This window comes from Porites lutea, chromosome 2 (assembly GCF_958299795.1).
Source record: "Porites lutea chromosome 2, jaPorLute2.1, whole genome shotgun sequence".
NCBI classification, from domain to species: Eukaryota; Metazoa; Cnidaria; class Anthozoa; order Scleractinia; family Poritidae; genus Porites; species Porites lutea.
Window position 1 is genome coordinate 33,624,334 of NC_133202.1, and position 26,769 is coordinate 33,651,102.

Consider the following 26,769-nt stretch of genomic DNA (forward strand, 5'->3'; position numbering starts at 1 on the left):
CTCCTGCTCTTAGATAGAGATATCCTTTTTCAAAAAATTTCGCGTTTTTTCTTCCCTCTTCCCATTAGGTTGCATCCTCGGAGACCCAGGGGCAGATAGTGGGGGCGAGGGAAAGTCTAAACGGGTGGAAAAATATGGCACGAAGAAAAGTAAAGAAATACGAGAAGAGCCCCTAGGGACAATGTCTTACCAGACCAGTTCCAAACGGTCGTCGCCGTTCTGTCTTCTGATTGGGCAGAAAAACATCTTTACTTTTCTTCGTGCCATATTTTTCCGATAGACCCGATAGACCTTCCCTCGCCCCCACTATCTGCCCCTGGGTCTCCGAGGATGATTAGGTTGATGCTCTAACTCACTCAATCCTTCCCATGATCCACAGCGCGAATAAAAGAGAAGCAACTGAGTAGGAGTCTGAGACTTACAGAAAATCACCACGGCGTTTAATTGAGTAAATACGGTAAGACGGCTTAACAGTTTCAACAATACGACTCTAGATTGTCAGAGACCAAGCGACAGAAGGATCTGATGGTCGACATCGTGAGGGGAGGGAAAGTAAAATGAAAAAAAAAAAAAAATACAATTGAAAAAAGCGACACTCCTCAGTATACTTTCCTCCTTGATTTTTAGCCAACTTCTTCTCTCCGCAAGGTTTGGTCTACCTTTCCTCAGTTATATCACTGCATTTTTAACCCCAGGGGTAACAGAGGTTGGAGAAACAAAACTTGAAGATTGCGAACGGGATCAGGTAGAGAAACTGTCGTAAATAAGAGTTATCCCTTCTTCTGTGAGCGACTGTTCTCGTCAACATCAGTAACCCCTTTAACAAGGATAATAATAAGACAAAAAAGATAGGTTAACCACAATCTTTTTTAAATAAAGGTTGAAAAGAGTTCATGTACAATACTACCGTAACCTACGTCAACGGAATATTTTTAATTTGCTTAACTTTCGTCCTCGTTGTCGGCACTAACAAGCATATAAATAAAACGCCGTATTGACCAGCTATTTAGTAAGGCCAAATTTAGCGAGAATTTCCAGCGCAAGACCAGGAACAGCAGCGCTTTCGGCATTGGAGGAGTCAGACGAGTTTATAATTTGTTGGAGAACATCGACGAGAACTTGTGCGTCCCCTTTCAAATCATTTGGCTGCCCATTTGATGACAGCAGCCTTTTGATTATTCTCAAGAGCTGTTTTTGTTTCTTGACGTCAGCGGTTTTCAAAGCCTCTGCGAAATACTCCATGTTTTCGACACTCAAGGCGTCTTCGTATATCCCGCCAAACAGTTCCACCATAAGATACAAGCACCGACAGGCATTGTCCCTAACATCCGGGTCTTCATGACAGAGAAAATTTACAAGCACGCCAGTCATTTCGACCAGCGGTTTACTCTCAACAAGAAGTTTCTCCGCCAACTGAGTTTGACCAGAATTTTCGGTTGCAGACTCGGTTTTAGACTGAAGAGCTTTGCGAACTTCTCTAGAGACGAACTTTAATGTGTTGTTCAAAGCATCAAGAAGCGGAATCAACATGGCTGCCGCGGAATCACTCCCAGGGGAATTCTCATCGTTTTGACTTTCAGCTACGTCAACAAAGAGAGACACGAGGCTGTCAATCAAGCCCTGGTTGTACAATGAAGACACGTCGACATCTTTAGCCGAGACCAAACAGTCCAGTAAGCCCACTACACTCTGTGCCATGCTCCTGTCGAGCTGACCGGCGTGGGACTGGAGGATCTGGGATATAGTGACCAGAAGCTCCTGTTTGATGACGGTGTGAACGATGTCAGGACTTCGCTCAAGAAAGGATAGCAGCAGCTTTAGGCCATACGCGGGTAAAGGATCCTGGTCTTGAAGAATAAGGTGATACTGGGGTAGCAGATGATCACTGATGACCTGTTGAAAAGAAAAAAAGTACAATAAGGAGGAAACGATTTTTCAAAACGCTCCAAATGTCCGGCTACTGTATATCCATTCCCTGGTCCATTCTGGTTAAACAGGGAGCGGTTTTTAGCTATGCACGTCAACCAGAAGTGGCCTTTTTGGAATCTTGGGCAGCGCCTTGACCAAATTTTTGGGGAAATCGTCTCTGCGAGAGAAAAGACACTTCGGAATACAAGTTTGGTTGTGTAGAGGCATAATAAAAGGCAAAATGCCTCACTTTGGGTTGACGTGCGTCGTTAAAAACGTCTTTGCGTAATCTCCCTAATAGCAACACAGTAGTCAGCTGTCTCAGTGATGTGTATGCACTTCAGCGTACCCTCCAAAAGAAGGAGCACAATCGATCTATCACAAAAACGAACGAAAATGATGGCATCATGGAGAGCGAGCGGGAAGGTAAGGTCTTTCTCTGTCCATCACATCATGCACAGACGCTAAAAGAACAGTTGCTTTTTCGTTGTAAGTACGAATAGTGCGCCTCAAGAGGAATAATTAAATTCCTGCTCATTGATTGGGTTTTACACCGATTTATCTCTTAATCGAGTAGATGTTGATGTAAGGGATATATTCGCCTCCCCCCACCCCCCGTCCCCTATCCTCAAGGTCCCAAATCCTACTTTTATGGTAGTTTCTTGGTATTGCGGTGCGAACGGGTTCAATAAAAAAACACTGAAAAATACCCACACCGTACCACAAAAACGAACCAACAATGGTTTCCGCAACACCCACTTTTATTCTGTGTTACGCTACTCCCGACTGGCTGCATCTCACCTCGTTCAGTTTCTTGGTACTTGCCGACACATCTTCGACATTGCTGGAGGAACTGTACACATTCTGGTTATCAAAATACAGCGACGCTACATCAGCAAACATCCTGAAACTTAACACTCTTGTGTCACCATTTGAACTGCTCATCAACGCAGCAAGAGGAGGGAGGAGGTGTTGCGTGACAACAGAGTGATCGTCGAGGAGTATCGGAGGGTGTTGCGTGATGGCCTCCGCAATGGACAACACCACACTGATGAGATCTTCGGCAGCATTTGGACCTGCTGCAGAGCCTATGCTAGTGATGCCAGAGTCGATGGTAATGACATGTGTTAGTAGTAAGCCAACATTTATCAGGAATTCTTTATTCGTTATGTGCGCTCTGAAGGCGTGACTTGTGACGAGGTGGAGAATGATGGAGAGAAGTGGGAGGTGTATCCGGAGCTGCTTGGCTTGCCCAGCTGATGGGTGTTTCCGGCCTTGGACTGCTTCTAACGATGCTAACACATCCGAGAGGATACCAGGAGCTGCGTCTACAATGGCAGACACACACATGCTCTGGCACTGCAGGAGATAGTCCCGGTTCTCACGGCTCTCTCCCTTGAGTGGAGTACCCCTTTTTATATTCCGTTCAATGTACATGACAAGCCTGGACTGACAGCACAGAAGGAGTGCCTCAGGGCTAGACTGCACCAAGGTCAGAACCAACAGAAAGGCTTTAGCACGGATAACCATGGATTGGCTTTCAAACAGGTGAAGACCTTTTGCGATCAAATCACGTTCTTGGACAAGCCTTCGCATCTGAGGCCTCGTGGACAGTAACAACACAAACATGGTTACCAAACACTGCTGAATCTTTGACACGCTGCTGGACAGAGCAGAGCCAACTGCCTTGAAACCTGCCTTTTCGATCACGTGTTGAAAGACAGTGGGAGAGTGACTGGTCAAACGACTGAGTGCTGAAACAGCCGTGACCTTCTGAGCATCAACAGTGCAGTGGGTGAACAAGTTCCACAGGAGCTGAAGAAAAAGTTAAAATATTTAATAATGTCATAAACTGTCACTAAATATTAGTTTAGCACTGAAGCCATGAATAGTGGTTCTTGAAGTTAAGTACTATCCATGAAAAAAATACAACATTACCAATTCCAACAAAATATCACAAACAGCTCAGAGTGCAGGTGTTGCAAGTACAACATGGCAGTACGAGGGTTTTTCTAAAGGCTGTCCTCTAACAGGGCCCATTGGTCCCTGGCACCTAAGGTTTGCCCTGGGTGACTAGGAAATCTTAGTCTTCTCATAGAAATCATATGCTGGGCACCCTACATTTTACAGGTTCAGAGCACTGGGCTCCCTTCACTTTTTCTTGGAGGACAGCCTTTTATCTGCAATACAATTAGCAGAGAGCCTCACATGATGAACATGGAGGAGGAGTGGTCCAGTGCCTCAAGCAAGGGACGCAAAAATTCTCCACAATTAATACTTCTTATTTATAGTGCGTTTGACACCTCTAGGTGTGTAAAAATCATTCAAGAATCTTGTTATCGACTGAGTGAATGAAGTCAGTTTATCCCCACTACATCTAAAGTTTCCATGATGAATTTTCTTATTGGAAAGTTTACTTTTAGTTTATGAACTCGGTTAAAAACATTAAACACCATCTGCGATCTTCCAACTGAGGGGTGTTTTCGATTAGGAAATCCATGTTTTGATTCTGATTTTCGGACTTCTGTGCATTTCTCTAAGATGGAATGTAACTTATGAAATCCAAATGCAAATTCATTTTTGGATTTCATGCTTTATGGGAAAATCGCAAAATGCAAGTATTAAAGACTGATCTCTTCATCAAAAACACACTAAGTTAAATTATTATCCTGACCTGAGCAGATTCATTTGTGGCAAACTTGCTGCAATGTCTACCACTGGTTGACGCCACATTTTCAATAGTCTTAGCCGCAAAGTGTTGGACTATGATATCTTCTCCTTCATGAAGACACCTAGTGATGATGGTGTATGTAACTCCTACGAAAATCAACCAAAGATCATGACTAATTGAGATGACAAAATTGGAAGCAAACAAAAAAGAGGTTAAGTTTCAGGCAAATTAAGTAGAGGAATAGTCTAGCTATGGTGAAATGAAAAAGTGCATTGATGTGCGGTTACTTTTAACAAGGAAAAGAATCTGTGGATCGTAAAATTTTAGCAGATTTGGTGGTGGAAGGAAGGAAGGTACCGAAAGGTACAATAGTTTTCCAAGTTTTTGAACCCTCAGTTTTTTTTTTAATTTGTGATAATTTGACGCAAACCTAACTTTCTTTCACTAGTCAAACACTGTAATAGCGTTTTACTCTCAATTTTTCAAAGACTTTCAAAGCTCCTGATAATTTGAACCAATTTGCCCTTCCCAAGGTAGTTTGAAGAATTTGAAATTTACTGAATAACTTTATTCTTGCATTGCATGTCTACAAAATAATATAAATCTGTTTAGCCTCACCCGGTACATCCCACTGTGGAATTGAGTCCCCCAGATTTTCCTCTTGAGTAGCAGCATAGAAAAGAAACTCTCCTAAAGCTGGCAGGAGATGTTGCTTAAGTTTAGCATTCCTAAAATTGTCTCTGATCACTTCTGTCAGTACTGTAAACACTTCTGTCATGTTGAAATCCTCAGAAATCATTGTAGCATTACCGGCTAAGAGGCTCAGTGCATAACCTAGAAAATGTAGTGAAAATAAAATCATTTTAAAGATAGAGTATCATGATCACTGGCTAAAATCCACACCTTCTTAAAAATAAACAAAACCAGTGGGGTCACCTCCCAAAGCAAGGACACCTCCTTTTTATCTAACTTAGGAACAACATTGTAAGGATAAAATCTGCAAAACCATACTGTTTTGCAGTAGCACTCATCAGGGAAGTCAGATATTCAGTGGGGTATACAGTATTTCAAGAACCACTTTTTCTAACAAGAACTTGACGCTAGCAGGTAAGGTAGGTAAACACACACAAGCCATTAGGCCCACATTCATGCCCCCCTCCCCCCCATGCCTCCTAAACCCTTCCTGGACAGGGTCAGGGATGTAACTAAGGAAAAGCTAAAGCACCTTCAACTGCACCTTCACTGTTACCCCATGTCTATTCTTGGATTTCCAAGGTAATTTGAGCCAGTGGTTATTAGTATTATTATTACTAATCTGTAAGATTAAGCCAAATTTTAAGCAAGGTTTTCTTGTCTAAGAACATGCTTACTAAATACACTTCAAGAGCCTTTACTCTGAGATACAGTAACTGTTATGATAACACAAAACACTACTCTAAGCAGTGCTTTAAAAGGTAAATACAAAAAGTGGAACAAAAATTTAATTTGGGATTAGCGCTAAATGGCCTTTCAGGAACCGGGCCCTGGTCCCAGTTGCTCAAATGTTAGAGAGCAGTTGATATGTTACTGTCCAGTGAAAAAGCATCAGGGAAACCAATTGCATAATCCATTGGATAGAGATTTATCCAGTGGATAGCATTCTCCACCTTTTAAACAAGTGGGCCAGGCTGAAGAGAGACAGAGTGTAGAAGTTTCTTGACTAAAGAAACAATGTGATAGAAATGCCTGAACTTTGACCTACAGATAAGAAATTCAAGAAGTTAACTGCTCCGCCACCACACCTCCAAATATAGATGATTACAGAGTTGTAAGGGGAGATTGCAGTGGTATATCAGGGGAGGTTTCCTTTAGGAAATGCTCATTTAACTGCTTGAATGCAGTTAGCTTTAATACACATTTACACTGTACCTACCCAGCCTTGCTTTGAAATCTGCAGAAAAGCCAGACTTGATCTGTTTGAGCATTACAGAAATGAAGTCAGAATCAAATATAGCATTGGCTATCTCTCCATCTCGGCAGAGAGATGCTAGGTAAGATGAGGTGTGTAGTTTATTTCGGTGGAGAGTAGTCATAGGCCCATTATAAGATTTGTCACTTTGAGATAATAAGCTGCTGATCGCACTCAAGTGTTCCTCAAATTTCGCTTGTGGAAGGTCCACAAGATCACCTGGTTTAAGTGGTTGACAAGGTAATGATTTAGAATCCCACTTTGGAAGAGAGAATTTCTTGATTTTAGGGTTGTCTGCAATTGGTGTTACTACAAAGTCTGAAGGGTGGTTAGCTAAGTTTGTAATACCCTTTTGCCCAAGCATGTCCCTATCACGTACTCCTTGTGAGTCACCCACCAATACAGTGTTTGATTCCACATTTTTAGATTGACTATGCTCATTTTGCTGCAATCCATTGAAATCCTTTTTATTAAATGTCTGGTTCCTTTTCAAAGGTGTTGATGTTTTAATCTTTGAGTTAGAAGCTTCAGCATTTGCCTCCTTTTGATTGTGTTGTTTTGACCTACTGCTGGAGCTTACTGACTGAATACTCTTTTTCTGATCTTCAGAATTTGTTCTTCTTGCAACAGTTTGTGTCTTTCCTAACAATTCACTCTCCACAGTTTGGGCATTGGGTCCACTACTGAAAGTGTAGGTTCCCTGCCTGATCATTTGTTCTGGCACATTTAGCAGTTGACTGTCTTTAATTGCATCTTCTTTACTTTCTTTGACATCCTCACTCTGTAACTGTTCATTTGCATTTCCATTAGCTTCTTCATTTGATTCCTCTCTGTGATATTCCTCTTGCTCTTCAACTGCTGCTGTTTGAGCTTTTTCACCAGAATCTAACTGGCTTTCCAATAAGCCATCCCAAAAGCTGTGTGTTATCAAATCCTCCCAACTTAAGCGTTGCAAAGGATCCTTCTGCAAAAGACTTTGTATAAGTTCTTCAAGTTCTTGCAATGCCCTGTTTGCCACACCCTCTCTTTTTATATTGACATGAGGTGAGCTGTCATTTAATATTTTTGATACAAGTTCTGGAAACGAATCAGCCACAAATGGTTGTTCTCCAGTGAACATTTCACATAAAATGCACCCAAATGACCACAAGTCTGCTTCCTTAGAGTGAGGTGCCCCACTGAGTACCTCAGGGGCCATGTAATGCGGTGATGGTTTAGGCCGTTTAATTTGTCCCTCCTCTTTGTCACTATAATTTTGGTCCTCATCATCTGCACCGGAGTTGTGCTCCTCTCGCAAAACATCATAAAAATCATCCTCTCCTTCAACCATGGCCAGTGCAAAGTCACTTAATTTCAGGATCCCTGCTCCATCAAGCATTATTCTCGACGGCTTCAAGTCACAATACAGAATCCCCTGAGAGTGAATGTAGAAAAGAGCTTTTGCAATTTCTACTCCAAAATGTCGGACTGTTTCCACTGGAAGTCGTTTATCCTGCGACAAGACAGCATCTAAACTGTCCCCAGTACACAACTCAACGACCATCCAAATGTGGTTTGTAGTTTCATACCATTCATGAAACCTGACAACGTTCGGATGGTCCATTTCATGGGTAAGCCGAACAATATTTCGAAGTTCAAAACGCTTGCATTTTTCAACGCAGTGAATCGCAACAAACTCGATTGTCCCCTTTTTCCGGCCTTTGTACACAACAGAATGTTCACCTCGACCAACTTCGTCGTACAATATGTAGTTCTCCATCGCAAATTTACACCTGCTGAAGTCGACTTTGAAGTTTCCGGTCACATTACTTTGCAAAACTCATAAACAACGGTTCCTGTGGTTCGACCGCCATTTTCATTTGAAATACAGCACTGCATTGTGGGCTAGCATATTTAGATTCCTGTCTAGGTAAGGGAGGGGGAAACTGGTGAAAGAGAGCATGGCGGACGACGTGGTGCAGACCAACCATTCAAACATTTTTATTTTATGACGAAAATGTCCGAGTTCTCTCAAATATCACGCTTGCAAGAAGAAAACCAAAAAGTAAGGATGTTTCAGTGGAATCAGTTTTTCCCTTTTCTTGCAATATTGTAATGTAAGCTTATTGTCATGTAATTCAATTTTAGGCCTTGCGGGAGCGCAAACAACGTCTTCTCACCTGGTAGGTTCCCACTGATAATTCTCATTTACTTCCCTGTTCTGTTATTGGTGTAATGAAGCTGTTATACTTTTTTTAGCGAGAAGTTCAAACAGGACTATGAAAAACTCGAAGAACTGTTGAAGACGCTCCCCCAGAAAACAAGCCACGAGGTTATGGTAAGATCGGTATATAAGACTGTCTTCTGTGGAAACTGCTCATAATTTGAACGAAGTCACAGAAGGTGACTTGTAACTGCAGAATACGGGGGGTGATGAATCTAAAAATGACTAATTCGCAACGTTTTTGCGCAGTATTTTACCAACAATGAAATAAAAGCTCACGACCTCATTCCCATCCTCTCAGAGCCCCTACCCCATTATAGTCTATTTTTGGGCCAGTTATAGACTCCATCTTAGTCACTTTTTGGAAAATGTAATTTTCACAATCCCAGCTTAGCCACTTTCTATTTTTTATATCTACCTTATCAATGTGGTTTCAAGAACGGAATGTAATGCTGTCACTGTGAGCTTATTGTTAAATTTAATAAAACAACAACTTTCTGATTTTTGTAACCGACTTTCTTCCCATCTTGAATCCCTACTTACGCCCAAAATCAGAATATTTGCGACCCCATTCTAGTAACTGTATTGAAAATGCGACCCCATTATAGTCAATCCGGTCATGAAAATGCAACCCCATTTAGCAGCACATCCCCATTAGCCTGTTATAAGGGAGTACCCCCCCCCCCACCCCCGATTCCCATGCAGCAAAGGAGACATTGCAAACCAGATTGCCTTTTCCCCAACCTAGTGGACATCCATTTTGATTAGGAGATCAAACTTAATGACACCCTGGCCTATTCCAATATTTTCAATTTTCCAAAGACCATTCAGCTACACTCTCTCACATTTTCCATATTGACGTTTTGTGATGCTTATGATATCTACTCCTGTTTAGGTACCAATTGGGTCCATGGCATTCATGCCAGGGAAACTTGTGCACACCAATGAGATCACTGTCCTACTTGGAGACAACTGGTTTGCAGAGCGTTCAGCCAGCCAGGCAGTTGAAATAGTGGCAAGGCGGAAAAAATGTACTGTCATTATAAACTTCATGTTCATGGTAATGCTTGTTAATGGAGGAGGCTTTTTGCAAAGGCCATAAATGCTTTAATTTGCACCAGTAGCTTTAAACAGGCACCCCCATCCATCGAATCACATCCCCCATATACAGACTTTAAAACTGTGAAGCTAATACCCCTTTTCTGAAAGAGGCCCCCTTTGCCTAAGATTGAATGAATTACGGTTACCGTACTGTATATAAATTTATAACCATACATTCAGGGCCATCACTAAGATTTCAAGTTGCCAGATAAATACATCGGGCGGGCGGGGTTCTATTGGTTCTATTTTTCCCCAATTCTCCCACAAAAAGAGCTTGGGAAAACGTTCATAATAGTGTGGGGCAAGGGGTGGGGAGAATTCCTGGCCCCAGGTCCCTTATGACATCCGTGTACACTATACAACCACTTAACAATGGTGCTTGAGAGCTACATGATGGACACTAGACCTGTATTTCTATAGCTCTCACTGGTATAACTGTATTAATATGTCCTACAAAATGCCCCAACTTTGATATGTGATATGCAAAGAGTAGTTAAATGTAAGATTTGATCAGTTTCTTAGAGATTTATTTCATGGTTTCATGATGATCACACAAGATGTAAACCAGAGAGCTCTTTTGCCAATGGTGGTTTGGTCTGATGAACTGATAACCATGAAGACACTCTATCAATGTGCAATTTTATGTCTTTTTCTTATGCTCATCATGGTTTTCCTCTTTTAAAAGATCTTGAGACCAACATTGCTGGCCTTAATGCTGACATAGAGAGTTTTGATGCAAGGATAAAATTTGCATCTGACATTCAGTCAACCGCTGAGGTAGTGTAGGCACTAGTTTTCTCGAGCACATTGGGCATATGCAGAATTTACAAAGTACCGTAAAATTCCTAAAATAATCCCTGGGGCTTATATTTTTCAAAGGCCCTTTTTGAGGGGCTTATTTTTGCAGGGGCTTATCTACGGACGGAAATTTGCATTTCAAAATTGATTGGGCTAGCCTTATAGTTGGGAGGAAATTTATTGTTTTTGCTTTTTTTACTTTGTATTTGAGGGCAATTTCCAAGTACAAGCCCCTTGGGGGCTTATATTTGGAAGGGTGATTTAACGGAGGGTTTTTTGTGTTACAGGTTTGGGGGGCTTATATTTGAAGGGGCTTATTTTTGGAATTTTCTGGTATCCAGGTATCTGGGTCAAATTACATGTAATCATCTGTCTAGGATGATTTAAATTTTTGTCTTGGAACACTTTATCACAAGATCATATTTTAGAGCACCCATCCAATCAGTCCTTTCCTCCCTGAAATAATTTATTTACTGTTTCTAAAAAATTTTGTATGCAAGAAAAGTTTTCTAATATTGATTGTAAACCCCCATTGTTGAAGGTCCTTATAAAATTCTACAGGGGGTAGAATGAAGATTCTTTGGACATTGGAAATTACCAGCCAGAAGTTAGGCTTCTTAGTACTTTAAATCTGATTTTAAAAATCAAGCAGAGGCAGTTTCCCATCCTACAAATTTTCTGAGGAACCTAAGGAATTTAATACATGTTCTTCTATCAATTTTTATTTACATATTGTTGATTTTGTATTTTTTGTGATTTTGAATGGTTGTTTTGACTGTAAATGGTTAAAGAAATGCCTGCTGCCATCAGCTGTATAATTTGATGATGAAAATAATGTTTCCATGCTTATCCTGAATACAGTGATGAGTAACTCATGATCCTGAAAATTATACAGTATGATATGCTACACATTAATAATGACAGGTTTATTATGCATTCACCAGCCAAAATTTCTAGCTGACTAGAACAGTTCATAATTTAGTGCATTTTATACATGCTTGCCGTCCTTTATTATTTTTTGCCAGGGTAATTCTGATGTTAAAGAAATCAAGGAAGAACTCTCCATTCAAGATGAAGAGAGGCTGCTAAGTAAGCACTAGTCAGGGCACAGGTACCCCAAGGGCACAGTAACAGGAAAGGGTGTAAAACCATGAATCAGAGTTCCTTTCCTTTTTTCCTGGTCCACTCCTCTGTTCATGCCCTCCTTATTATGGGAATGCAGGCCCTGGAACATGCTACCAAAGAGATTCTTATTTACTCAAGTTTATTTGTCACTAGAAATAGAGTTGAGTGTTTAGCTGATAAGTTACTTTTTTGATGTATAGGTAGATCTATGGATGACATTTTGAAGAGAATGTTGTTAAAATGATGCAAAGAGAATAACAGCTGGCTCATTCTGTAAATACAAGGCATATACCACACCACAGCTTGCCAATCTCACCCCAACATATCCCACCCTTCCCATTTTTAGTGGTTTAATGATGATCATACAAGATTTAGCCCAGAGAGCACTTTGCTTGATGTTGGTTTGGTCTGATGAACTGAAAACCATGAAATTGGTGTTGTTTGTTGAAGTGGTGTTAAATGCAGCACCATGCATTAAGTCTAGTGGCCAACAATACTTTTTTCCTTCACAGACTGCGTAGAAAGTCTGAAAGTGATTCTGGTTGTTGTATTCTGTCAGTTATAGAGTGGTCCTGCTTTTCTTTGCAGACAGAGGTACTCGAAAGGCCCATCCCAAAGCTAAACAGTTTGGTGGTTCTAAAAGAGTTGAAGGACTAAAGAGCAGTATAAAGGATCATAATTCAACACAAAAGGACATAAAGAAAAAAGCTATTGTAACTGATGATTTAGCATTGTTTGCAAGATTAGATGAACTAGAAAAAACAGAAACTGCCAATGCTGAACTTGATCAATTTTTGGATGAAGAGAAGACTGAAATCAAGACTGACAGTGAATATAGGAAAAAAGAAGATGATGTGAGGTGGGTGCCGTCATTGATGACACTAAGTGATGATAACAACAAGAAGAAAGTCACATGGGGAGATGATGATGATAAGAAAGATGCTGATGGAAATGTTGGTGATTCTGATGATGATAGTGATGATGATGATGAAGATGGACGAAGAACTATTGCTGTCAAGTTTAGCCATTCATCAACGTTGTCACATGGACAGGTTCTTGATGACAAGGTAAAGTAAACAGGGCAGAGCTGCAAATAACATCTGGTTATTGGACAATGTCCAACTTAGGCCCCATCCACACGTATCTGCAACTTTTTTAAAATAATGGAGATTTTAAAAATGATGCATGTAAAGCATTTTTAAAATGATGCATTATTCGTGACTGTTTTCACCGAATGTGTGTTGAAGTAAATTTTCAAGCAATCAGAATCACCACCCAGATCTGGGTATTCACACGTCATCAGTATGGAATTTCTGCAGTTGTTTCTCACGCATCTTTTTTTTTTTGTGTGGAAACCAGTGGTGCCATTGCAAAATGTCAGCTGTTTTCTCAGGCTTTGTTTTACTGTAGTCAATTTGTTTGTTTATTTGTTTGTTTGTTTTTTTGCAGAGCTTAGATCAGAATTTAAAGGAACGATCTGTGGTTACTCCTGCAGATCTCTACTCCCAGTTCACACCCAAACAGGAGTTGAAATCCATCCTTAGAAAGCCTTCCAGTGAAGGAAAAAAGAAACAAGCATCAAAAGATCAAGTTGCTTTAACTGCGGAGGTGCAGGCTGGTACAATAAAAGAAAAAACAGAAAAGGATTTTGATCTTCAAAAGGTAATATGTTAGTTCCTGTTAGTTTACAGAATGTTTGACATATACAGTGTTTGAGAAATACAGCAGCCACAAATAGGCATTTAGGGGTGCTGTCTTACTAATAGGAAATCATCCTTTATTATGACAGTGAATGTTTATTCCTGACCTTGGACTAGAGACTAGAATGTAGAATATTTTCCAAGGACTGTAGACTGTTCACAGAACCCGATTTTTCTGCAAGATTGTCGAGATCAAGCGTTTTGCGTTATGGGCAGCCATCTTGGATGAGTGTCAAATCTACTTAGATGACAGCAGACGGTTTTTCGCACCTCCCTACCCCACTGCTATAAACTCCAATGCCCACCCCTTTGATACAAAAAAAACCAAGATCGTCGCCCGTACCAGTAAGCCTCCGATCCTGACTATCTTACTAAGAAACGGGGGACTGTGGACAGTCTACAAGAACTGTTCCTGTTTCATTAATTGCTTGTGTAAGTATGGGGCAATACCTACACCTTTGGATGTTTGGTATCAAATTTAATGCTCTGTTCTTTTCAGTTTGACTCTTGTATGCCATGCTTCACCCTTCGACTGTTCAGACTACTATCTTGCTTGGTTTTATGATGAATATGTTTCCATGCTTATACTGAGGACTGTGAATTCAGTTCAAAGCAGACAACCTTGTTTTCTGAAAACCAGGCAACCAGTTATTTGGTCAGATCATGTTTATCGTTCAACTGCTATGTCACACCCAGCATATTACCACTCAAAGCGTATACAGATAAAGATTGAAATGTCCATTCCAGAAAGAAATATGCTATTCATCCGCTTGTTGATTGTGCATTCCTGCGTAGCCTGATTCTTGAGGCCGCTTGGTGTTACCTTGTACCAAATGAAAATTCAGGCAAATTCTCCCCAATCGTTCTTTCCTTGAGAGTATATCCCAGATTATATGGAGAAAACCTGCCCTAATTAGAAGGGTAAATCGCCTACGCACGCTAGCCTGAGCGGTTGCCCGTTATTTCAGTACAAGTCGTTTTGATTCAGTTTATTCATTTGAGGTGTAAATAGTTCCATGTACTTGGCAGAACGAAGATATTCACCCAAAATGTTTTTCTTATTTACTCGCAAACTGTACTTAAAGTGAACAAAATTTTTGTGCAATTTCACAGCTTGAAATTGTATCGAAACGACTTTTGTATGAAAACTTGGCGAACCATTTACTGGAGGAACAAAAAGTTGGCTCAGCTAAAAAGGTGACCTGCCTTGCTGGGTGACCCTTTTTTATGGTTTGCACCAGATCGTAGTGGGACCAACTTTTCTTCAAATACAAACACTTTGGCTTACCAAGGCAGGTCAACCGAGTAAAGGCAAGAAAACCAAAGCATGCGCAAGTGCCGCTGCTGTCTGCCCTTCACTTTGGCAAAGAGGTCAACTTTTTTCTCATATTAACGCTCGCTAAAGTTGACTCGGCTGGGAAGGTGACCGTCCTTCCCGGAACTACTTTTCTCCACATAAAGAGGCCTTATCGGTAGTCTAACCCCAACAGCAACTGTTTGTTCAATTCAGAATTCCAAAGGGAAAGAGTATTTCATATTTCACTCATCATTCCTTAACTATTACTTTCATAGGCATTTACAGGAACCATAGTTGAAAAGCCATCTGTACAAAGTGAACAGCATGATTCCAGTGCATCCCAGGTTATTACATCAGATTTACCTGATTTTTATTTGTTTTAAACACGAGATTGTCTCGCCAACCTTGTGCGAGATTTGTCTTGAACATAGAAGTTGGGGCAAATTTGAGTGCAAGAATATTCGTTTACCTGCACTTATAACAATAAAATTTATGTCAGTTTAATTTGATGAACTTAAACGCCAACCTACATGAATTTTATTGCCATGATTTTTAAAAAATTGAAACTTGTGTACATTAGGAGGGAAATGTATTGATGCGATGCTCCTGTTATTATTCTCACAACAGTTGGTTACGTTGCGTTCGATTCGCAAATCCGGGGGGTCAATTTAATACTAAAACGTTTACACGCGTAATTTGCAAGTGTAGCTATTGTTCTAGAGTCTGAAAACAATAACTACGCTTGTAAGTTACACTTGTAAAAGTTTTATTAAATTTACCCGGGATTTCCCTGTCGTTCCCGAAAAACCTATTTCATGACAAGATCTTTCTGTTATAACTGAAATCCGTGTCGCAGAAGGATATCCTTTCTACAATCCCTTTTTTGGACGGATGGGAAATCCTGAGTTTTTAATTTAACACTTCTGTTTTTTATGTGTTGGCGATGTGAAGTACTACGTTGCTCTTACCCTGCGAATACAGCCGTTTCTCCTTGCTCCTCGCCGCTAAGGACGTTTCACGGCTAGCGAGATGAAACGTCTGCGACTCAGCGACAGAGATTCCATATGATGACGTAAAATCTGTCCGAAGTCTCGTCAGGAGCTCTGATTGGTCGACTTAGTAGTTGATTTACGTCATCAGTATGACATTTCTGTCGCTGAGTTGCAGACGTTCCTCCTGGCGAAACGTCCCTGGCGGCGAGGAGCTAGGAGAAACGGCTATATTCGTAGGCTACGTTGCTCTGATCTGACTTTCACCATTTATTCTTTCATCACTATTATAATGCCGCCCTTGTTTCTTGTTGTTTTTACAGATGAGCAAGGCACAACCTGGGAAAAAAACTTCACGATTTAAAGCGGCGAGACAGAAACAACAATAAAATAAAGTTATTTGATTTTTACCTTGTGGTGTAGAGTTTGCTTTACATAGTAAAAGTATGTAACTTTTCGTCGTGTTTTAATCACTAGGTAGGTGAGAATCCTGTTTGCGGCAACCGGCAAATTCAATCAATATTGTACCATGTGACCTCATCTAAGTGTTCCCATTATTTGTTGTTTCCTATTCACTAATAATAATTATAGCTACACCAAAAAAATACTTTCACAGACATGGGAACAGAAATATATATCAAGACGTTACGAACCAGGCGCTATCAATGCCACATTCAATTCATCCCTGTTAGTCTTTTTGCACTCTTTTAATCTGCTTATTTCCTCATTTTATAAATTGTCGACCTGAACCTGATGTTTGCTGTTTGCAATAACCCTGATTCTGATTCTCTGTTTTGTATAGATAAAATTTCGTGGAATATCCTCATGAGGGGACTTAGGGTAGTACTTTCGGGTCGGTCGCATCCTCGGAGAGCCAGGGACAGATAGTGGGAGCAAGGGAAAGTCTAAACGGGAGGGAAAAATGGCGCGAAGAAAAGTAAAGCCACTATCTGCCCCTGGGTCTCCGAGGATGGGTCGGTCGTTGAAGGACGGACACCTTTGTGGTTATTGTCGAAATCGTTCTCGTTTTCTCGCAATAAGACGCCAGCATATAAAACAGTATTTTTTCCAGCCAACAATCGCTAAATCGAAGCAGCAAATGAAAAGGACCATAATTGTTAGAATAAAGTTATGAAAAATTACAGTTGTGATATCTTGGACGTTATAGCTGTCGGGTTTAAAGCAGCAGGAGTTTGAGTGGCAGATATTACTAGCGATAATCCATTAAAACACCATGGCTATCAATGGTAACACTTGATGCTTTACGTTGGTTACTGGCAGAAATAAATGCTATGTTCAGACATTAGGAACACGTAAGCATAGCAAAGTATTTTGGGTATACAAATTAGTGGACTTGCGTAAAGTGCCTCGGAAATAAAATTAAACCGTTGTTACAGTGTGTGATATGGGCATGCCCGCGTTTTGGGCATCCCCATTCCTAAAACCCTAGTGATAAGGACATCCCCTTCTGATATTACCTTAGCGATTTGGGTTAGGGTTAGTGCTACAGGGGATACCCATATCACTAGGGTTTTGGGAATGGGGATACCCAAAACGCGGGGAAGCCCATATCACTGTAACACCGTTGGCACTTGTTGCACTTGCAGAGAAACTGGCAACCTTATCCCCAGGTCGCTTTTCCATAGCTCCCCGGCGGCGACGTGTTCAACTCGGAGACTTTGTACTCTGTGCTAAAACTTCATTGTAAGGAATCGAGAGAAGGGATTTTTTCGCGTCAGTGCGAAGTGCGCACAAAGGGTGAATATTGTGTACGTTTATCTCGAACCTCCGAAAGCGAAGAAACTGCGCAGAAACTACAGTTGATCGAGTAAGTGTGTTGATCATTTAAATGTTGAGTGACTCTTGCGCAAAAAAAGGAAAATGGTTGTTACTGTCGAGCGACTTTAATATAATGGAAAGTAGTATATTAGGGACCGAATGAACTATTTTTGTGGGTTTTCATTTATTTTTGTTACTTTGTCTCTGTATGAAAACATCAAACGCACGAACATTTTTGCTGGGCGACTCGCTTACAATGCCCTATAATGCCCCCTATAATATTTGATTTTAACATTCGGGGTGCGGTATGTGGTCCTGGGGGACATGTTACGCAACCCCATGTCCATCGCTTGTTAACTGGCCTGCCTATGGCCAACCCAGTTTATGAAATACGTTCCATTTTCTTCTCGGGGCGGGGGTGAGTATTTCTAGGAAGTCGTAGTGGCGGTTTGCTGTCGGGCTCTCCTAATCTTTTCACTTTTTCAGAGCAATATCTATAAGGTCAATGTAAGAGAGTACCCCCACCCCCCGGGGATTTCTGTCCTTAAAATGAACACTATCAATTATTAACTTAGTAACGATTGTTAATCGAAGGCAGCCATTAAATGAAGATGTGTTTGAAGCTAGCGTACTGCGCATTTCATCGTCTCCTTCAAAAGATGCTACGATGAGTAACTTTTGGGGTTTTTCTTCACTTTTTGTTGAAGTTTAAACTTTTTCATGAGTTTTTTCCCTTCCAAAACGTGATTGTAAATCTCTCTGTGTGTAGCTAAAGTATGTGTGTGTGTGTACATGTATTGAATAAAGACGGCCCTCAAGCTATCACTGGCACTTATTTTCAGCCTTCTTCAAAAGATGGTAGGATGGATCGCTTTCGAGGTTTCTCTTCGCTTTATGTTGAAGTTTAAACCGTTTAAAATGTGACGGCCAATGTCTCTCATTGCGATTCATCTTGCTCTGAGTGTGAAAAGTCATGCCTTACAGGAAAAGAATGTGCTCATTGTAGATCGTCACGTCCACAAAAATATATATACATATATTCACTTGGACAGCTTATAGGAAGGCTTTAAACGCAATCTTATAGTCAAAACAAAACTGAAATGTAATTTGCTTTGTTAGTTTTAAGAACCAGAATTGAGAAATGTACTGCTTGTTAACAGTATAGCTGACCCTGTCGCTTTTTATGACCCGTAGAACGACAATAATTTTTGGAATTTCCGGTTTAGTCAAAATAGTGACGTTATACTGTCACGATATATTTTGGAGGGCAGAGGGATTGGGGAAGGAGTGTGTGAAAATAATGCAACTGGTTTCCTGCTTAGAATGGCTAACTTACTTGTTTTAATTCATAATGGTGGAATTTAAAAGTTACTATACAACTTAAAAATGGTACTCATTATTCTTGTTACGAAAGTCTTCTAAAGGGTACAACGTTCAAATGAGTTTATGTTTCACTCTAACATGAGATTCTATGCGACGTAATGGTCGGCGACGAGGTGTTCTGGTAGCCTGAGTGCGTACAGCCGCCCCCTCCCCTCAGAAAAAAATCGCCCCCCGGCAGCCCAGTTAAAATCGCCTTTCGGCGATTCTTGTTTAACCTCCTTCAGTCTTTTCCAAAGCGATGGCCGCCGCGTTGCTTCGCCTTAATACTAAATAAACAGGATCAAGAAGTCGCAGCCTTTAATACAATGTATTTTATTTCATTTTTCACATCATTTCCTTGGCGTTGCACAAACGATTACAGTAAATGATTGAATACGTAATCACCTCTCAACTCCCTCGCCAAATTTATGAACACAATCTTTTTTCGTTCTAAACAACACTTAGAAGACTCCCTATGCCCTTCCACTCTTCTTGTCTTTGCTGAAATAAATCGTCTGGTCAAAATGTTGCACATCATCCGCGTACAAATCCTCGGGGAGGGGGTTCTCAGGATCTGGAAAGTAAGTAGGGAAGGGTGGGGGTCGATCATGCTTCTTCCAAGCATCACTGATCACTATAAAGCCTCCTTTCTCCCCTGGACATTCTCCCTTTATGTACAAGACATTGTACTTAGTGTTGATGCGTAGAATCTAAAAGGCGAAAATTAATGATGCTCATTAAGTGACGAAACAAGACAAGGGAAAAAAAGTATCAAAATGTTGCGTCAAAAGCATAGTAATGAAAATATTACAAATGAAAGAAATTTAACTTCCGTCACTTTTACCTTTAAAGTGTTGAGCTTTGTTGTCAAAACCTTATTTCAAAATCCAAAATTTACTAATATGACATGCCATAACTTAAATAATGCAGTACAGGTATCTTTTCCCCTGTAAGCACCCGATTTTTGTTGAACGGTTTTCCTTCTCCTTACAACTGATGAACATAATGTATTCAAATTAATATTGTAACACACGTTTGAACGCACGTTTTGGTCTTAACTGGTTTTACACTAGTATGCTATCTGTGAAAATACTCACACTTACCCTAACAGCAAATTTTGTGCAATTCTTGTTTCCCATGTGACCAGCCATCCTTTTTCCTGGCCAAATTCTTCCTGGATCCTGGAAAAAGACATTGCATTTGATCATCAGTTGAGTTGCCATCCTCAAGGAAAGCATAAGCGGCTTGTCAAAAAAAGTGCTGTTTACATTGTTAACAGGGACACACTCTGCTAACTGGCTGCTATATAAAGGTTGGCTATGTAATATATTAGGTTTGACTGACATTAGTTACATAGATGAACAGACATAACCGCAGTAGTCCAATGGCAATTCAGCAAATTTTGCCAAACAATAAAAATTATACAATTATTGTATAATTTTTGGCAACCATTTTTGTTAAAGACTGTTGCAATAGGACTTAGTTGGCCAAAGGAGCCACTAATTGTCGGGATCCATTATAACTTAAAACAGAACAAACATTAATTTCTTCTACTCATGCTGTGATGAAATACCTGATACCATTATTACCCTGTTGCAGAGGAGTGTATTTTGTACCCTTAGGACACATGCTGAGATGGGGACGGGGATATCCCCTTGCTACTATGAACATCACCCCCAGGTATTTTCATAGAAAACAAAAGAAAAATAAAACCAAAAGAACTTCCTAAACATTTAATTCCTTGCCTACTAGTTAATAAATTGCATATATCAGCTGGGCAAGTTGAAATTTTAGTGACAGCCGTAAGCTTCTATTTTCCTATGCCATTCATACCTTTGTTACCTTGAAACAGTTTTAAAGTTAACCATGGGGGTACTTACCTTCTCTGCCAGTGGCTTCCCTGTACAATTCTACTCCTGGAGTATATGATGTGTTGCAACATTTTATCACCTCATCACAAAAGTAGCTACAAAACGTCCTTTCGAATACCTAACTAACCATCTCCCCTAGCATTATTTTATGGATAATTTCAGTAATGTGGTACATACCGTTCCACCTCCAGTAGCTCCCATTTTTCTATGTGTCTTTGTTTGACCATGTGATGCAGGTTGACCTTTCATCTTCCATCTCTTCATAACACCTTGAAAACCTCGGTCTTTTCTGTGTGATAATGTGGGGAAGAGTTTAAGAATAAGGGATTCCTTATGGCCTGATATATACTCAGACTGCCCAACCTTTTGAGTACGTAAAATTGTTCCTATCAGGGGTGGACAGAGGATTTTGTGCTAGAGTGGGCCTAGAGATATAGTATACAGTGGCAATATGGGCGTGATAGTGCCCATCAGGACTGCAAATGGCGCACTTTTCTGGGGAGTTTTGAGTGCATGGGAAAATTTTTGAGATTGAAGTTCTCTGAGATGCAATCTGGTGCATTCTGGACGCTTAAATTTAGCAAATGCCTGGATATTTCCATATTGAACATGTAATGCTGAAATATTTAATAAACCACAGGTGTGGTTGTGGTCAAAGAAATAATTTATGCTAGCAGGGGCCGAAGCAATAGTGGCGAGAGCACAACCTCCTGGCAAAGAAAATGTTTGATATATTTTCTTATTAACAATGTTTATTAAAGAAGATATACTTAAGTAACAAAGCTCGAAGTACCATCCAACACACGTTTACAAAAAAAAAAAATTCCTGCACAAACGGGGGGGCCAGGGCCCCCTGGACCCACCCCTAATTCCGCATATATAACAGTACAACTAATATGGAAGATATCATAAGATGATGAGATTTAAAGAACTAAAACAAAATGAGGTAAAAATTGAGAACAAAATGGGAACTGCTTTACAGATCAAATGATTAATCTCGTGATGACTCTGTAGTAAAAACTCCTAGAACAACAACTGCAAGAAGGCTACTATGATTATTATCTTTTAAAATAAAACAACTTTGGGGGTATCATACGTGATGCCTTGTATTTTAACAAATTGTCCTGGATAGTAGTGAGCAGCATAAAGAGGAGTTCCTAGCGGAAAAACAAAATTAAATAATGACAATTAACAAATTAGAGAAAAGAAAACAATTAAAATGAGAGGTGGACTTAAGGGAACCCCCACTGCCATTTAAACTCACCAGTGACCTGGTCTGTGCCCATGTCTGTTTTCATTTCCCACATCAGACATAACAACACACATACATGAGTTAAACTTGTCAGTTACAGTAATAAAACCCATTAAAGGGCTTATAGTGACTTCCTGTGAGCCCCTGTTACAGAAAATTCTGACAAGCGACATGGCCTTCAAACAGTGACATGAGACAGATGAAATGGCGACAACTAAATTAAAGGCCGGCTGAAACTAGAATAGTGATGAGGACAGATAAAATAGAAAAATATTGACAGGGACATGACTTCTTCCTCAAGATGCAAGATGACAGGTTTTGAAATTCAGACTAGGTTACGCATACCCCCTTGCCCCCTCCTAAGAAGGCCTTGCTAGTGGCACCATCACTGCTGTTACCAAGCCTACTGCAATTTATTGATAAATAACGTAAAGAAGACAGATGTTGCAGTCGTCTCATCTGAAACATTCTAACTTTTTTTTTTTTGTCAATCGTGTCTATAGCTTTCTTACCTGGGTGAAGAAGTGCATTTCTAGTTACAAGGAAACTCTTCATCTTTTTCTTTGGATTAACTCCATACTTTTTAAAGTGACCAAACTGAGCCTTCTTTACCTGCAAATTATAAAATAAAATGAAACTCAAATGTAACATCAGCATTGAATATAGTGTAAGTTCTCCTGACCATAACATGGACACGTCAACTAATGCACAGTTATACTACAGGACCACTTGGTGCAATTTCTGTACCCTATAACAATGCATATATCAAAGAAGGTTTACTGTATGTTAAAAATATAGATATACCCTTAATATCAGGCTAAACATGTACTTGACATTTTGGCAATAACTAAGAATCATGGTACTTTTAACAAGAAACTACCAGTGATAGCTAAAACATATTTAATATTATGAAGCAACACAGTTTTTATCACCTTGTACAGTTGAGTTTCATCCAAAGATCCAACTTGCAGCTCTGTTTTGTGGTCATTACCCCCATGTTCCCTGCTTATCCTGGCTTGAACAACTTGACAGTCTTTGATCTTCATTTATGCAAATATTTTCCCAAGAAAAATGTATTAAGACAGAATCCATCAGGAAATTGAGTAATATTAATTTTCAGGAGACAAAAACCTTGTACTGGAATAATTTAAAGCATATCACATTCGTTTTTACATTTTTCAATTGCTAAAGATGTAATATAAAGTCATCTGTAATAACACCAAACTAAATTTCTTATGGGAGCCAGAGAAAATAAATGTCAAATTTTACAAAATGACATCTTACAGGTCATGAAATTTTTAGAATTTTACCTGTGTTTTCAAAATTCTTGTGAAATTTGACATTTATTTTCTACCCCCATGAGACATTTTCTTTGGTATTATTACAGATGATAAATTACATCTTTAGTCCTTGAAAAATGTAAAACAGAATGCAATATTCTACAAATTATTCTGGTACAAAGTTTTTGTCCACTGATATTAAAATTACTCAGTTTCCTGGTGGATTCATCTTAATGCTACTAGTCCTGTGAGATCTAATACCTGTTACATATAAACAGCATGGAATTTTGGGAAGGAAGCACTAGTACTCAAGATTACTTTCATGAACATGTAAACTCTTTAGACGGATATGGTTTTCCAAAGTCCTGAAAACTGATAAGCCTAATATAAGATCAAAATCTTAAGACTAAAAGTGCTGGCCCAAGCTCAGAAAATAGTCCATTATGTTTGGCTAACTGAGAAATTAGTTTTAGCATGTCATCTGCAAAACTATTGAAACCTCAGTCTTGAGCTCTCAGGCATGAAGAGTTCCTAGGACATTTAAGAAATGGGCCCTAGATACTGATATTTTAAGAGAATCAGAGAGGGGAAGAAATAACTGCCCGCCTGGTAGTTATTGAACAACAGGTCTAAAAACGGGTGTGGACAATGACATTTTTTGGTCTGAAATAGGGTCAGAGTTTGGACAAATGGGCGGCACACCCCCACCAAGAATTCCCAGGGGTATTCCCCCCTAGGATCCGAAGAAAACACTTGGTGGTTACATTTGATTAGCAAACATTTGAATTGCCAACTTCAGCATTCAATCTAGAAATTAGTCAAAGTGGGTCATGTGTCCCACAATGTATTTTAAATTCGGTCATTTCAAAAATGGTCTGGGTCAAACTATAATATTAAAACTTTGAACATCAGCTGACATATCACTGAACTAACTTCTCCAGCTTCCCCACCATCCTTATCCAGCCCATCTTCATGCCTTTCAGGTTCAACTGCCATTCTCTTTGGCTTAAAAAATGAACTTAGCTTTTGTTGTCATTTCATAATGAAACGAAAACAAAAGAACAACGTCAACAAATGAAGCGTGAATCAATCGGCAAAGTAATGTGTGTGGAAAGTTGAAATGTATACTCTAGTCTCTCCTGGAATTACCTGGAACGACGCCTAACACAAAAACTACTCGTAAGCACATAGTCTGAAATGACAGTCATTTCGCACACAGCCTCATTTTAGGCTAGTAAGCACACCTATTTTTAAAATTTACTTCTATTATTACCTGCTGCTTTGCAAGAACTAATTTATGAGGTAACTTTTTTGTATGTCAGTATGATTCCACGATAATTTCATTTTGCATCTGAATAGAATATTTCACGTCAATGACGCAAAAACACGGCCTAGATTGAACACTGCAACTTGATGCATTCTTTATATTCTTCATCCTCCCATGACTTGAAGGTACTTGTCATTGCCACCAAATGCGCAGACTCATTGTTAAAATAAACCTTACTATCTCATTTCAAGACGACTGCCAACAAGCATGTGTAAACATGTTCCTTATACAGTGGAACCTCGCTATAACGAAGGGCAAGGGACTGGTGAAATTTGCTTGCTATGACGATGTTTTGTTATAAGGAGATTCTTTTTCTCATATTTTACTATTGCTGGGGTAAAGAAAATCATTTGTTATACCCAGGACTTTGTTATATAGAGGTTCGTTATATTGAAGTTCCATTGTACGTGCTTGAAATACCCATTATCCCTACTGAAAGTCCTTCCACTAGAAAATTTGGGACATCTCCCTATTTTTTTCATTACTCGCTACTTTTCCCAGCTCTAGAATCTTAAAATTCTTGCCTTTTGCGAGTTGGCAAGTCTGGGATTCACAAAGACCTCAATCATCAATAGTTCCTAAGATGCTTTTATATGTTATACCTGAAGTAAAGTTACTGGCATTCTCCTTCCATCCTTAAGCCAGAGCGCTGACATGCCTAGCTTAATACCAATAGTTCCCACTCTCTTAGAGCCAGTAGTCCATCCAACTTTATCAGGGTTAATCTTTACAGGGCGTCTAAAACGCACCCCTCTGGATTTCTGTAACTCTTTTTCGACGTATTCCTCTGTTAGAGGTTTTAAAGCGTCCCTAGGTCCATGGAGCAAAGAAGGATCGTTCTGATACACTTCCAATAGGTTCCTCGGAGATGAGCCTTGTACGCCATTTGTTTCTGCATCGTCTGATCCCGCATTAGCACAATACAGTCGTTTTTGCGCAGAGATTATTGTCCTCAAAATGCTTTTGTTTAAATATGGAGTCCTTATTCTGTTGAATGGCGAATAACTAGTAGACAAAATCCTAAAAGTCTGAAAAGTCCATTTCAAGCAATGCGGCACTCGAGAGGCCGCCATGATGGATGTGTCAACCCCAGGCTTCTTTCGTTTCGTATGGCTTATAGCACTAGGGAAGGGTGGGTTATTTGACTTTCCTACGAAGTCACAGATGAAAGTTTAAACCTCAACTTTTAACTTAGTGCTCTTTTCGTTTTTTATACTGTTGATGGAAGTAACCTGAAGTGTGGAGTGTAATCGTTTAGATAATTTTACGAATTATTTACCATTTACAACTGGAAATACTATTGATTAGTGATTGATGATTCGAGAAAACCCGGGCTTGGCGCCAAGGAGAACAAAAGGCGGTTACTAAGCGACCGCAACTCCGCAAGGATTCACAAAACAGTTAGGCATTCTGTGACATGATAAGTAGTTAGTGAATAGGAAAATTAGGTCTGTTTTACCCGTGAAGCTGTTCAAAGAAGATGACTCCAGTTAACGATAAGCTTTGTCTCCGAGATGAAAACCTCGATGGCAGAATACGCCGATGCTGATTCGAATGCGGAACGAAATAAGCTGACTGACGCTGGTATCAAAGTTGACTTCTTGGTGTTCGCAGGAGATTTGGTCGAAAAAGCTATTGAAGCGGCTATGAGTGAAGTTCCATCTAGCAACGATAACCAGGTAACGTAGTAACTTTTTGTTGATATTGAATAATGTATTGTTTTTATTTTGTGGTATTGTATTTGTGGTATTCTGTAGTGGTCAAGTTTCAAAATGTCATGTCAACAGAGCAACCATTTGAAAAGAGTGCTTCGGTAAACAAGTTTTATTTGCTAAACGACCTTTAGCTCAACTTTGATAGCCGATTGCTCTGGGCTCTGTGTAGGAAAATGTTTGGTGGTGTTACTCGTACTAGTGTCTTACTATGGTCTCCAAAAATATAAGCTTACATGTAATTTGTGCAAAGAGTCTAACATTGTGAAGAGCTATGATTGTTAATTTGGTTTCAGTTTACAGTACTGTAAAGGTTAAAGGATGTTTTAATATGTATGTTATGGTTCAAGTCCGTCCTTGGTTTGAATTTTATTTTCTTTCGTTTGTGGGTATGGTTATGCCTTGAAACAAAGGAAATATTATTTAGACTAAAGAAAAAATTCAAC

The 26,769-nt window shown here is 39.8% G+C and overlaps 4 protein-coding genes across 5 annotated transcripts in view; 2 read left to right on the top strand and 2 right to left on the bottom strand.

The window, feature by feature from the left end:
* Nucleotides 1–591: 591 nt before the first annotated feature.
* On the bottom strand, nucleotides 592–8,404 carry LOC140928399 (serine/threonine-protein kinase ULK4-like). Its single transcript, XM_073378136.1, has 5 exons — nucleotides 6,492–8,404; nucleotides 5,198–5,413; nucleotides 4,583–4,725; nucleotides 2,710–3,723; nucleotides 592–1,893 (listed from the first exon to the last, which is right to left on the bottom strand). The coding sequence occupies exons 1-5, from the start codon at nucleotides 8,284–8,286 to the stop codon at nucleotides 1,003–1,005; spliced, it is 4,059 nt and encodes a 1,352-aa protein (XP_073234237.1). The 5' UTR covers nucleotides 8,287–8,404; the 3' UTR covers nucleotides 592–1,002.
* Nucleotides 8,405–8,445: 41 nt separating this feature from the next.
* Nucleotides 8,446–16,155, top strand: LOC140928400 (uncharacterized). Its single transcript, XM_073378137.1, has 10 exons — nucleotides 8,446–8,571; nucleotides 8,655–8,689; nucleotides 8,766–8,844; nucleotides 9,626–9,761; nucleotides 10,517–10,608; nucleotides 11,655–11,718; nucleotides 12,343–12,821; nucleotides 13,204–13,416; nucleotides 15,027–15,095; nucleotides 16,064–16,155. The coding sequence occupies exons 1-10, from the start codon at nucleotides 8,515–8,517 to the stop codon at nucleotides 16,127–16,129; spliced, it is 1,290 nt and encodes a 429-aa protein (XP_073234238.1). The 5' UTR covers nucleotides 8,446–8,514; the 3' UTR covers nucleotides 16,130–16,155.
* Nucleotides 16,156–19,252: 3,097 nt separating this feature from the next.
* LOC140928404 (large ribosomal subunit protein uL3-like) lies at nucleotides 19,253–25,689 on the bottom strand. Its single transcript, XM_073378142.1, has 7 exons — nucleotides 25,214–25,689; nucleotides 22,937–23,044; nucleotides 22,517–22,616; nucleotides 21,849–21,909; nucleotides 20,930–21,041; nucleotides 19,985–20,062; nucleotides 19,253–19,591 (listed from the first exon to the last, which is right to left on the bottom strand). Exons 1-7 carry the CDS (start codon nucleotides 25,682–25,684, stop codon nucleotides 19,355–19,357), a joined length of 1,167 nt encoding a protein of 388 aa, XP_073234243.1. The 5' UTR covers nucleotides 25,685–25,689; the 3' UTR covers nucleotides 19,253–19,354.
* A 298-nt stretch (nucleotides 25,690–25,987) lies between these two features.
* Nucleotides 25,988–26,769, top strand: part of LOC140928401 (uncharacterized) — a 31,729-nt gene continuing 30,947 nt past the window's right edge. For both annotated transcript variants that reach the window (XM_073378138.1, XM_073378139.1), the window contains exon 1: nucleotides 25,988–26,290. In XM_073378138.1, coding sequence (XP_073234239.1) covers nucleotides 26,126–26,290 — 165 coding nt within the window. In that variant the 5' untranslated portion in view covers nucleotides 25,988–26,125. The remainder of the gene's footprint in view (nucleotides 26,291–26,769) is intronic.